At 39.8% G+C, this 14,535-nt stretch overlaps 1 protein-coding gene across 1 annotated transcript in view; it reads left to right on the top strand.

Moving 5' to 3' along the window:
• arrdc1b (arrestin domain containing 1b) overlaps positions 1 to 14,535 on the top strand; it is a 41,712-nt gene that overhangs the window by 17,072 nt on the left and 10,105 nt on the right. Inside the window, exons 2-3 of the mRNA XM_062435091.1 lie at positions 5,366 to 5,476; positions 12,895 to 12,945. Coding sequence (XP_062291075.1) covers positions 5,366 to 5,476; positions 12,895 to 12,945 — 162 coding nt within the window. The remainder of the gene's footprint in view (positions 1 to 5,365; positions 5,477 to 12,894; positions 12,946 to 14,535) is intronic.

Raw genomic sequence — 14,535 nt, 5'->3', positions numbered from 1 at the left:
CTGAGGTAACATCTTCTCTGCTGTCTGGGTGTATGTTTAGTTGTCACTTTGTGTAATAAAATAGTTAATTAACACTGCTGTGTGCTGTAAAACTGATGTGTAGCCGGACTTTCCAGACATATCCAGTATTAAAGGCTGGATTGGCTAAAAAAGACACTTTCATCTATACTATTGTATAGTCTTAATAGACTGAGGCTGTGTTGGCAGTGTTTTGCTTTTAATGCTTTTGTGATGCAGAGTGTTGAAAAGCAAACAGGTAGCTCCTTTTCCAGTTGGTCCGATGAAAAGATGGCCCACCCGCTTTTGTATTAGCCCACCCAAAATACTTCTGCCTACGCCACTTCATCCCCTCTCCTGGACCTGTCTGCCTACTCAGTCTAATTTCTCTAATCTAATGAGTAGTAGCACCAGGATCGTCTACGCCTACAGACACTCTCATTGAACCGTTGAGAGGAGCTGGACAGACTCCAGTGTGTTGGCATCAAATCCGGGCATCTGCTGAGTCAGAACGTGCTCTGCTTGCAGGCTCTTACTACAGTGAGTGGTGGTCTCCCTTCAGGCTGTGGTTTATCCTGTGGAGAGGTGGCCCCTGGCGTAGACTCCTGTGCTGGCAGTTCAAAGGTGTGATCCATAGCTGCTGGTGTGTGGACAAGTTGGAAGTTGTCTGTATTGCAAAACCAGATGAAATGTGGTCCGCTCAGTTCTGCTGCAGGATTCTTGTCTTGAAACATCTGAAGTTTGTGAAGAACTGCTTAATTATTCATCACAGATCACAAATCTAGTGTGATTTTGGAAGTTTGTGGTCTACTTTTGTGCTTCAAATGAACTTTTAGTGGCACTGTCAAGAAATTCCCAGAACTGAGAACTTGTATTTTCCTGTTTAAAATCAGAAGCAAAGAGTGTGCAGCTTCGTGAGTGATCAGTTTGTTTGGCTGTATAATGGTCTAACTGAATAAATGCCTGCTGAGTCTTGTCACACCAAAAAGACAGAAGTCGCATTTGCATGCTAACTGTGTGGGCCTAGAAATCCAGATATTGCAATGTAATTCTACCAAAGTGTTTTGAGATACTTTAAGCCTCTTTTCACACTAGTCATTTGATGTAATCATTTACACCCTCATGTCTGTGTTCGGTGACATTTACACACACAAAGTTAATATTTTTCTCAAATTGACCTGACCAAATTATAAACATAATCTCTGATTCCCACTTAGGTTTTTATACGGATTAAACAAAAGAGATCTAACATGTTAATTAAAAACATGCTAAACAGCTGCTTACTGTAGCTTCATGTTTAATGGACAGACATGAATATTCTTATCCAACAGTGCAAGAAAGTGCATCAGTCATTTTGTCAGATCCTCATGAATATTTCTATTGCACTGATATATATTTATGGAACATTTTCATGGATAAATCTATTGATAATTAACATTTCAGCATTTATAATTCTTTGCCCAGAAGAGCAAGACCGAGGTACAGTGACACAAGGCATCCTTAGCAAAAGAACAAAGAAAAACACAGTCATTTCAATTTAATAGATTGCTGACATGGTAGATTTGCATAGGACCATAGATGACCTCTGCATCTGTTAAAAGTCACCTGGAGGTAGATGCAAAAGACCCAAGGTTACGTTCAGGTTTAGGGCTCGTACTAACACGGGGTGAAAACGTGGCGACACATCATCTTTATCTCTGGAAGCGCGTCCTATTAAACACATCACCGCCACTTCTGGTCCATCTGGCTCCATGTCGTCTGTGGAGAGGCCGGCTCATCATTTATCCACAGACAAGCCAGTCCTCTCTGCCAGAAGCAGCTTGTCTCTTATGACACAACTATTCACTATTCAGCCCCGCTGCAGCCGCTCTTCCTGTTGCTGCTGTTGCTGGGATATTAACAGATTACCCCTGTGCTGACCTTTCACCGGGCTGAACTCTTCACTTTTCCACACCGTGCAGTTTTTAAAACAATATAGTAGAAGTCACTGTTTGCCTTTTCGTGTCGTGTTTATGTACTTTACACTTGTACTGTTGCTTTGTGTGACGTGTGGCGACTCCAGAGAACACGCAGGGGTTTTCGGTGTGTGTGTCTGTGTGCCAATGTGGAGAATAAAGGTATTATTCTCAATACGTGAATGAGGCAAATTAATTTAATTAATGACTATAAAAATGGACGATAGTCTGCGTGGATGAAGGACAACGCTCTGTTTTTGTGCACTGTAGATTTTGGTTTTCTGTTTATTACCCCCCCCCCCCCCCCCCCAAAAAAAAAAAAAAAAACCCAACAAAAAAACTGTGCCAACAGTCCTGCCGGTGTGGAAGAGAGCAGCCATCTGCCACTTTTGACAGGGAGAGAGAGAGAGAGAGAGAGAGAGAGAGAGAGAGAGAGAGAGAGAGAGAGAAGAGAGAGAGAGAGAGAGAGAGAGAGAGAGAGAGAGAGAGAGGGAGAGAGAGAGAGAGAGAGAGAGAGAGAGAGAGAGAGAGAGAGAGAGAGAGAGAGAGAGAGAGAGAGAGAGAGAGAGATTCATGATGCCAGCACAGGATCTTGGCTGGGTGTGAGCCAGTGATTGGTCAAACACAGTCTGTGGTCGATGGTATTTTTTTACGCCACAGCCTGTGTTTAGGTTTATTTGGGTTGCACATGTTTATTCTTATTAATACCAGAATATATTTTGAGTAGTAGTGACCTAATTATGCCTGTAGCTTTATGAATAGACGTAACATGCAGGTTTTTGACATAATGACAACAACAGGTAGAGATTTTGTCCTGTTCTGTAGTGTTGAGGTATCTGTACTTAATGTCTCTGCTGGGACAGGATTCCTTTTTAGCAAATGAAGGAGCAGGGCTGCTTTATTTTAAGATGTATGCATCAGTTTGATGAAGTACCTGGGATAAACGTAGCATTTTTTTATTATCAATTAATCTAATTATTTCGTTTTCATAAATATATTATTTATTTAGTCTGAAATGTTTGAATACAATGAAAAATGATCCTGAAGCTTCTTGTCGATAGAACTTTCAGACCTGTTAAAACATTGGTTCTTTAACTGGCTGAATTAAGCGCACACACACACACACACACACACACACACACATTCTGATCAGATTAGCCTATCATTTATTCTATATGAAGTGTTCTCAGTTACTTTTTTTTTTTTAAAGTATTGTTTTCCCATATCCCATAAATACTGCTGTCAGAACATAAAAATACATGTACAATAGTTGAAAAATGTATCAGATATAAAGTGCTTTTTTTTCTCTTGTTACCTGACTTAGCGTTTGTTAATTTTATATTATATTTTATCATTGAAAGTATATTGTGGAGGTAACATTATACAGCTGATTGGGTCGAGGCTAACCAAAGAAGTTGAAGTTTAAAAATGTGACTACGTTAGAAGGAAGGCATGAACTAAAAATGAATAATAATGTGTCACATTGGGACCAGTAATTACATATTTAGAATGATACTTAGCCTGACCTGTCTGTCTGTCAGTCTGTGTGCTTATCGTGTGTGTGTGTGTGTGTGTGTGTGTGTGTGTGTGTGTGTGTGTGTGTGTGTGTGTGTGTGTGTGTGTGTGTGTGTGTGTGTGTGTGTGTGTGTGTGTGTGTGTGTGTGTTATCTGAAGATTTTCATTTCCTCACAGACAGATCAACAGAGAGACAAGAGGGATAGAGAGAGGAGGGGTGATACGTTCACATTGCAGACCTGCAGGGTCATCCATGCTGCTTTTAACTTTTTTTAAAAATTTTGTGGCGCTTGTTGATTGACTGTTGACACCTGTCACATGACACATCAGGCACAAGTGTGAAGTCAGTGCAGTCGTCTTGATGTCTAAATCAGGCGTGGGAAAGAGATAACATCACTTCCTGTACAAGAAACAGGCACACAGGAGAACATGTTGGTTAACCTCACCAGTTGTCTTGTGTTAACTTAATCTACTCACAAAAAAAATGACAAAAACAAAAAAATGTCCAAGTATAAAAGAGAAATGATAACCAGTGAAAACATCTGCTGGTTTGTGCTGCGTTGCTTTTGCATATTTACTTTTTTGTTTTGTTTTTCCCAAATCTGCTTTTTCAGCATTTTTTGAAGCCACAAAATACACAGAAGTCAGATTCAGTTAAAACAAAAAAGTGTTTACATCTACCTTCACACATCCTGTTGTAATATGAGTCATCCTGATATGAGCTTCATCTAACCACCTGCGTCATCGCCATCCTCATCATCACAACATGAAACTGAAGGTGGAGCACAATCAGGCCTAAAATCTGAGCCAGTCACACTTGAAGTATCCACGCCTTTAGTTTCACAACAGCTCCCTCATGAAGTTTACTGGTCCTCTCTCCCATCTGTTGACATAGAGCCCGTTCACAGCCTGTGCTGATTATTTACAGCAGCAGAGGCCCATAATAATTTAGTGAGGCGTCCTCGTTTGTTAATCATTGTTATGCTAATTAGTGTGTATTGTATGGCCGGTCTGTATTCTCCACACTGTGGTGCTCAAACTGGCTGCGGTTACATTGCAGAGATGTTTCTTTCTTTTCCGTTACACGCTCAAGAGTCAGGAATAAGAGCCAGAGCTTCTGTCATTTACAAGATCCAATTCAATTCAACTACAGGAAGCATTTTGACAGTTTGGCACTAGTTTTTGTCAGACGCTATTCATTCTCCTGAATTAACTGCTTTAATACTGCTGTAAATATAAAACAGGAGAGGAAAAATCCCCTGTGGCAGCTCTGTTCATCTGAAATCTGTTGCAAACGATGAAATGTAAATCATGGATGCACAGACTATAGAAAATAACTAGAGCGACAATTTTGATGAAAAGATTTGTTCTGACTGAAGTCTTTATGTGAACCTACTGGTGGAGTAAAAGCTGTAGATTCAGTCCCGCTGACATGTCGGTTTTCAGGTTATCAATCAGCAACTATTTTGATAATTGAATAATCTTTTTAGTCAGATTTTAAGGAAAAATGCCAATGATTTGCTGTTTTGTGATTAAATGCTTTTGTTCGTCATATGTGAGAATAGACTGAAAATTTGGGGGGTTTTTGGCCATTGGTTAGACAAAATTAGACATCTGAAATGGGAAATTATAACGGTCACTTTTCAAAAAGAAAGACTCCAAATTGACTGTTTTTAATTGCCACACCACCAACGTTCATTTTTCACCATTTGCTGACATTTTCTAGACTAATTGATTTATCAAGAAAATATTCAGCTGGTTAATTGATCGTGAAAATCCTAGTTTGTTGCAGCCCTACTTATTTTTTAATAGCCATTTTGAAAATACTAGTTAATTCTCATAGGACCATTTGTTTTCAGACAGTAGATTGACTGTTGTTTCCTCTCCTCTCTCCACAGCCATCAAGGTGAACTGTCAGGGCGCATGCGGGATCACCAATAAACTGAATGACACATCGTGGGCTCTGGAGGAGCAGTACTTCAACAGCACGTTGTGTGTCGCTGACAAAGGTGATGACAGGAAAACCCTCATGGCTTTATTTGTAGTTTATCTGTCAGTCGCGCATTTAGCCCGATCGTTGAACTGTCCACATCAAAACACTGTGAAGGTGCATGAATGGAGACCTTGATGGACAGGTCTTATATTTAATTTGCTTATTTGGTAATAGCTGTAGTTTTTTCAGGTTACATTTTTCCTACTTTCCAGGCAGCTATAGATCTTCATTCATATTTGTGCAGACTATTAAAAAATGAAAAACCTCAACCCTAAATGATAAACCTTCAGTATATGTGACTTGTACACAGTGAGTGTTTTCTGCTGACATCGTTCATTTTATTCTTCTACTCTAAGAACACTGAAATATCAGAAACTCCAGTTTCCTGCCATGATGACACTGCGTAGCGTGACTGAAGTCTCCCGTCTTTCACCCAATTTTGTTTACGGGAAATCTGCAAGAACAGGTTTAATCTGACGATGAGATGTCAGCAGCAGGTTTTTGCAGCCCTGTAGCGAGGAGCTAAAATCTCAATCAGTCAGAGTAACAGTTCCCCTGCATCGTTGCGTGACACTTCTCCAAGGTGAGACGTAGTCATCAGTGTCCACCAGTCTCTAAATGGGCAGGTTTACAACCCCCCCCCCGATCTCTGGGCAACGCCTTCCCCCCCAGCACTGAGGCCCAGCTCGCCTGCGGAAACGAGGGCTTACAGGACCTTTTGTTGCAAGCGTGATCTTCCATCTTTTGTATGTGTTGTCGATACTGCCTACAGCCAGAAGGTGAAATGTGCCGTGCATGCATGAAATCTGTTGTAAATGCAAATTGCACTGTGGGACTTTTAACAGTCATTAGAGCATGTAATCCATGCTGGTTAAAACAGCACAAAGCAGTTCAATGTTTAACTCTCATTCGCTCTGTCTCAGGACTGTGTCCTTCAACATGTGCTACTACATATAACTACTATGTATACATAAACAGTAGTGTCCAAAAGTTAGAGACCACTACTCAAGATACTTCTATTTTGTATTTGTTTTGAATATTATATCATAACAAATGATATTAGCTTAACAATTTGATTGAAAAGTTAAATCTTGAAAACGTGCATGAATTTCTAAATATCGTAGTATTCATTCTGTCCCCGTTTTGCTTTAATGACAGCATGCACTTGAGCTGGCATGGACTCCACAATTCACATGATGACCCACATTATAGCAGCAGGATTTATTTGAGCTTCCTGTGATGTCACAGAACGCTCGGTTTTCTCAGTCTACCAGTGCCCCCGTAAATATTCGGTGGGGGTGAGGTCAGGTTACTGTGGGGGAAAGTCCATGACATCATATTTATAATTTATAAGTCCTTCTACTTGTTATGTACAATTTAATGCAGAACTTGTACTTAAGTAAAGGATGCTTCTTCCACTAACTGGTACAGTATATAAAACTGTATTACACAGGGAAAGAAATTACATTCAAATGACTTTCCACTGAAGAAATATTCCTTATGGAAATGGATGACTGCAACATCGAGATTTCACCTCCTGAACTGAGAGAGTAGAAAGGAAATTACAGTGTTTGCACAGGGAACCACCAGATGTAAATGAGAAAAAAGATTAGAATTCTTCCACTTTTTTCCGGTGAGAGGTTGGATAAGGTCGGTAATACTGTGCGTTATCGTCAAGGAATTTAAAACGAGTTTATGCTCTGCTTCATTTCAAGATAAACAAGAGGGGAGGTCACTTGTTGAAACAGAAATAAGATTCTGAGACTGTAGAAAAGGTGAAGTGTCTTGTAACACTGGATAGCTTGTGGAATACTTTCTGCTACCATTTCTTACTGTCAGTTTTTGTTTCTGATCCATCAGCTCAAGAGATTAAGACAAACCGTACTACAAGAAGATTATTGTAGTTGATGTAAGTGAAAACAGGACTGTTATAACTTTAGATCAGATATCAAACAGGGTGTAGAAGACAGGAGAAAATCTGGCTACAAAGCAGGTACAGATTACTCAAACCGAACCGACAAACAGGCACAAACATGAACGCACCCATCCACACAGGAACAAGCAGACCTGTTGCGATACTGCTGTACTTTGCTTTGATGTGAATGTTGCATGAATAAAAGTGAAACCTGCAGTGTGGGTAAAATATTACTTACAGGCTAGTTCTCAAACCTCAACATTTTTAGTGCCAACCAAAATGTGTCCACACCCCAAGTACTGAAAACTGTGAAGTTATGAAAGCTGGCATTGAATTCTGGTCTAATTGATAAAGCCTTTGATCAGATAGTGCCATAATTTTTTTCACTATATTATTATGGCAAAGTTCTTGTGCAGCTGTTTTTGTTGAGACATTTATTTTGTGTTCAATGGCAAAAGCTGAATTTACTTTAAAAAAAAATGTATTTCTCAAAGTTAAATATCAAAAAACGTGTGACATGAAAGAATCAAAAAATCGTGCATGCTGTCGAAGTACCGTTCAGTTAGTTTGTGACTTTTTCTGGTGTGCAAAAACATACACGCACCCACACCCATAGCATATTGTAAAACCCCAAGCATACTCCAAACGTAGGAGCACATAAATAATTCATTGCACACCCTCCCTCTGTGCTCCTCTTTATCTCTGCTATTTTTTCCGTATCCCATTCTCTTCCGAAAATGGGCTGCTCTGCCCCCAAGGGCTGAGCAAGCAGCAGAGAGAGACCAAGGGACTGGATGCGGTGACAGAAGATCACCCTGCACACCCACTCATACACACTCACAGACACAAAACAACGCTCACTTTGGCTGACTGATAATGTGGTATGCCACAGATGCTTGACGGTTGGAGGAGTAAAAACCAGTGATGTCAGCGTCCGCTCTTCATCCTGTCACTGATCTCGGTTAATGACCTTCAGGAAATAAGGATCTCCATCCCACCCCTGCTGTGTGATTGTGGTTCCACTAAAGACCGCTTTCTGTTTAGATTGAGGGAGATGCACTGTAACATTTACTGTGTTTTTATATTTTTTTTATGTTTTACTATTTGATACTACTACTTCAAACATCTCTGGACAGACAGTATTTGTTGGTCATCATGTTCAAAAATGCTTATCAAGCTTTCAACATTCAAAGAACTAGAATAGAAGCTACCAGAGTTTAATATGTCACCCTAAATGTTGCTTACTTGCTTATTCTCTTTTAATGCCATTTTTACAACTTTTTAACTGTAGTCTAGGCTTTCTGAAAAATATCTGGGCTGTTCAGTCCTCCTTATCTTACTGTGGTTGTGGCCATGTCCAGTGTTTCCCACAGAATTAGATTGTAATTGTGGTGATAGCTGACCTTGGTCTATATTTCCTCACCCACTGACTGGACACATTGTGAACTATTAGCTGGGTTAGCTTGCACTGTTATCTGTGCTACAGTTAGCAGGTTAAGCCGTCATCCTTCAGGAATACAGCTGGTTTAATGACTTAAGTGTTGGGCTACTGCTACTAACTTTCCGTCAAAACACACACACACACACACACACACACACACACACACACACACACACACACACACACACACACACACACACACACACACACACACACACACAAACCCAAACACACACACACACACACACACACACACACACACACACACACACACACACACACACAGGCTAACTTGCTAATAGGCTCAGAAAGCTGTCTGAAGTTAGACATGTTCAGTTTTTGTGCACTCGTTTTTTGGTTGGGTTTTTTCCAACTTTCAACCCAAATTATTTCCGAAATTGATTTAACGTCACATCCTCCCGAGGACGATAGAAGGTCCTGGCAGCCCCCAAAAATAGAAATTCAATATGTGGTGGGCAATGTTGATATAGCCACAAATAAATGAATGTATGGGAAACCCTGATCTCTGACCTAGCTGATGCTAGCCAGCCCATAGAACTAGTGACAAAAGCTGCTAAAACTAAAATATTAAATAAACAATACCAGTGTTGACCAAGGTTATATTCCAGGACTGCCTTTTAGTCATTTCTGTCATAAATGTTAATTTTGAATGAGCTTCTCTCACTTCAGAACATTAGGTTGAGGGTCATTGTCCTAAAGAGAAATCCAGCGAACTGAACATATTCGAAAACAGTGAAAGCAGTGAGGTTAGGATTTGGCAGTTTCCCCTCTGACAGAGAAGGGTAGCCTGTGTGATTGTGGGAGTTCAATAAAACGCTAGTGTGAAGTGGTTATGACAAAGAATTTAGGTAAAAGTAAAATTAATATCCCGCTTCTGTCCGAAACCATGATGTGGATATTAAAGTGATGCAAAGGAATTAAACCAACCCGTACTACATGCTATTTTATACCTATAAATCCACAAACTTGACCACGATTTCAGTTAACCTTTGTATTGAGAAGAAATGCATCATTTAATAAAAATCTGAAACACATGATACTGTAAACGTGGAGTGTTGGCCAGGAAACACAAAAGAATATCCAGCTAGTAAGAGATATGTGGATTGGCTGCTCACCATCGGTCCTGTGCAGCAGACCATTTGGGTCAGTCCTTTGCTGGCATGCCATGTGAAGATTTAATGTAGATGAATTAAAGTAAAATATAGATGAGAAGCATGTGGTTTTGCATCCTGTTTTTTTATTGTTGGAGCAGCTGATAACTAACGTGATGCTCCAGATGGTTTGTTACACAGAGTCTGAGAAATCATCTTGGGAAACTGTTTGGAAAGGGACAGACACTTTCAAAAAAGACTTGGCAGGTGATAGGAAGAACCATCTGTCTATCACCATCTTACCTTGCGAAACAGCTGGATTCGCGAGACCACAAGGTCACGCTAGAATCCTTATGGGACGCTGATTGGTCCAAAACCACCGGTGGTTCCTGACAAGATGGACAGCACAGACATTTTTTTTTTTTTAAATTGTGAGAAACTTTTGAAAGGTTTTTAGATTGTACCCTTAATTTAAATGACCTTTGATGTTTATATTATAATTATGCAGGATGTCTGAGACGGTATGTGGTTTAAAAGTCATGTACACGTATGCTGGGTTTGAAGGTGACACCATATGGCTGCTTGTTTACTTCTGCCTATAACCCAGATTTGTCTGTACAAAGTACTACTTGTTGAGTGCATCATAGAGTTGGCTGTGTGTGTTATTTTAAGAGTGTGAGACATGACAGAAGAGCCTTTAAGGTACAGGAATAGGGGCTGTGAGTCTATTGCAGTACATTTAAGTATATCTTTAGGTTTTTTTAGTTGAGTTTTAGCATTTTTTTCAAAGTTGGGCTGTTCTGTTTTTAAATTTCAGCCAGTTGATTACTGATATTTTTCTCTTTTTCCCTTGTGTGTAATTATTTAGTCTTCTTGGCAGTCTCTAGTGCTGTAAGTATGCAGTGGGTTTTAATTGTCTAGGATTGTTGTAAGGTTAGATGGATATTTAAAGAATAGGGTTTGTATGCTGAGATTTAGAATCTCTAACAGCTTGCTATTCAATAATTTTTCTTCCTTGTGTGTTTTAAATATTTTTCTTTCTGTACGTGTAGAGTTAAGCCACTGAAATACTACATGTTGCACCTGCATAGCACTGGTTGAAAGCTTGACCACTTCCTCCATAGTAGCACAAATGATGCAAATGAACACACAGGCAGTCTGTGTGCTTTCGCTCAAGAAAACTGAGACCAATGGAAAAGTTGTGCTTGTCCCTAATGAGGTGAGACATTTTGCTGTCTGGAAGAATTTAATTGGGCTGCCTGCTCATGTTGAGAATTAATCATCTCATTGGCTCAAGGTGCTCCCAGTATGACAGGGTGATGGAAAGGCCTTATTCTCTTGTTATAAATTCACTTGAGCTTGTGCAGTAAACAAGATTGAAACACTGTAAATTCTCTTCACAGTTAATGTAAATGAATAAGATGCAATTTTTTTTAAAGATTTAGTTTTTAAAGGTAAAACACTCAGAAATCAATAATCCAAACTGAATACTGTAGTCAGCTGGTGTCATATTTGATCTCAGCGAACATTGTAGTGTAATGTAATTTGCAATGTGTAAACAAGTGAGATAAAAGCTGAGCTCCTATTTTGTGGATACAAATTCTTATTCTGAGGAAATGTATTTGCAGTTTTATTGTTTTCTTCCAAAACATGCATCTCAAATTTCAAAGCACTTCCTGTTGAGAGCCTCAAAACACTGCATATATTTCTGACAACCCCCAGCGAGGTCTGTTTCACTTCACTCTGTGCTGTCTGATAACATCAGATATATAAAGTTTGCAGACTCAGTTTCTCTGCACTTCTGCCTGAAATAACTCCTGTTCTAATCACTGACTTTCTAATCTTTCTCTGTATACCTTTTTGTTTATGCCAACAATTTTAAAGAATAAGGCTGGAAATATTCTGTATGTATATTATTGGCAACAAATCCCATGAATAAAACAACACCAACGATGAACTGATATACTTACAAGTATTGTCTATGCACCCAATACCTGATATATCTTATCCCTCTGTGCCATAGAGCTCTATTGTTGTCAAAACAAAGTTTTAAAAATATAACGACGAGTCATTCGGTTGCACTGGGTGACATGTTCCCTCATTAACATAAACCCACACTGTGCTTTATTTTGTCAGTCTTACACACACACACACACACACACACACACACACACACACACACACACACACACACACACACACACACACACACACAGTCCTGCAAAATGTGTATTAATCCGCACCTAAAAATAGTCCCTAACAAGTTTGCTCCTATTTGAATAACTTTGTTTAAAAACTACAATGCCTAGCTGTTTGGGAAATTATAGATCCCTTCTTAAAAGTTAAAGAATATATTTGTCACACATTTTTTTAAAGATTTATGTCATGTTTTCAATCGCACCCAGAGGGGTTGAGGGGCTAGAGTACTGCAGTGACAGGGTTGTTGACAATAAAGAAAACATAGAATAAAGTCAGCCTTATCCTTTAATCTAAAGAAAGGGCAGGCTTATCACAGCAATGCTGACCTGTAGATGTTTTAAAGGTGCAGAAGAGTGCACTCAGTCTTGGGTCGATCCCTGGCTTCACTGTGCTTGTAAATCATTGATTAACGTTACCGAGAAATACTCCAACTTTGCCAGCTACACGTGTAGGTCGTGCGGTTGATGACTTCCTCTGACGCTGTTGGATTAGTTTCAGTTGCAAGTTTCATTAACAACACAAGACATCTGAGCTCAGCTGTCTTTGAACAACAAAGCCTCGTTGTCTCAGAAACTCCATCCCAGTGGTAAAGTCCCATAAGCCCACAGGCACAGCACTTCACCTGGGCAACTAATGGAATATGTGAGGGAATATGTGAAGTTGGAATAAACACACAAAGCCTCAGAATTACCCATGCACCAGTATTTGCATGTTTTCCCTTTCACTCTGTCTGCTGTGTTACTGATAAACCTTCCTCTCTTTTACAGGAACTCTGGTAGCTGGCGAACACAATTTCCCTTTCCAGTTTGTTATTCCAGGTGAGTGTGGGATTAACGACTGACATGTTTTACCTCATTCCTCCATGTGAGGAGCACACTCCCAGCTCCCTTTTAATTATTTTCTCACGGCCTGTTTTATCAGATGTCCAGATGACATCAGTGTAAAGAGTGTACAAGTGCGATAACGTGGGACTTTTTTTAGCACGTGTACTGACAAAATATTTACGTCCTTTGTGTCTGACAAAAAGCAGAGGCATACAGATGTGTGATACTGACGGTGTGTGAGAGATCACTAATGTAATTCATGTTTAAGACATGTAGGAGGCGCATGCTAAATGACACAAACACATTCTTCAAATTTCAAAGGAAAAGGAAGCATATTTTTCTGGAAGGCTGACAAGAAATGACTACCATGCAAATCACACAAAGACCAGCTAAACATACATGGCACCTGTTAGGGCACACACCATGCAGTGTCTCTCTGGTATCTTACTCTCTCTCAGGTGTGGGCTGGAGCACAGGAGGGGGGGCTTTGGGGTTATTTTTAGTTCCCTCTCCTGTTGTGCAGTCAGTGTTTAATTGGTCTTCATGCCCCTGTGCTTTGCCCTCCCCTTCTTTCGGGGCCCACAGATTTAAGAGCACCGGCACAGAGCATGTTAACAATCAGTCAGAGAGAAGTAGCTCATTGGAGAATCAAGTGTCTCCTACTGCCTCCTGCTGGCACTTTAAACAGACTCTCAGGCTCTTGTTTGTTCTTTAAATAGAGCTGTAGCAGAGCAGCTTTTTAGTAAGTTTAAAAGCAGAAGAAGTCAATCTGAGTTAAAGAGATGATGATGATAAGTTGTTATCAACTGTTGAGTGCTAGAGAACAGCAGATGTGTGTTATAGCCTTCGCAACAACAATTGAAAGTTGTTTTAAGGGAGAAAAGACAATGGCAGGAACAGCAGGTGTTTCAGCTCTTAACTCCATGTCAGAGTCTCCTTGAACCCTAATTTTCTCCAGATGTGCAGGTTATCAACTGCACATCACCTCTGCCACCAACAGTTTATGAATGGGTCCTTTTGGGTGAATTAGAGGGGTTGTAAAGTGCTTTACATTGTTCTTTGGAAAATGAGTGTCTGTTCATTCATGTGGAGACTGGTGACAAAGCAAGTAATGGGTGGGAGAATATTCTTTTGTGCCAGAAATTTGATGAAGACATAATGTAAAGTAGTTAGAGATGTCGAAGAAATATGCAGGCTATAGTGTTTTCTGTTTGTTGTAAGGACTGAAGAAAGTGTTTCTGGACGAAAGCAGTGGGGAAGCCTTCACATCACATCAGTAACATATACCTAATCAACAGTTTATTGCAATAAGTCAATAAGTCCTTCCTTTCATTATTTTTTGTTGCAACAGTTTTCGAGAGGTGTCGATTCAACTTTCTAGTCATTTCGGAGGCTGTAGTTTGTGGTGCTGTTGAATTGTATTGTGTTACGATAAGGGGTGTTTCTAATATTTATTCTGCCCTCATTGATATAGTTAACCATAAATTTTACTCAACACCGAGTAGAAGCAACTAGTTTAGTGTCTGTGTATCTTTGATCATGTCAGTTTGTACAAAGTCAGCTTCAAGGCTTTACCAGCTGAGG

Source organism: Scomber scombrus, chromosome 15 (genome assembly GCF_963691925.1).
Source record: "Scomber scombrus chromosome 15, fScoSco1.1, whole genome shotgun sequence".
Classification (NCBI taxonomy): domain Eukaryota; kingdom Metazoa; phylum Chordata; class Actinopteri; order Scombriformes; family Scombridae; genus Scomber; species Scomber scombrus.
Note: the sequence above shows the minus strand (reverse complement) of the source record. Positions and strands in the feature narration are given on the sequence as shown.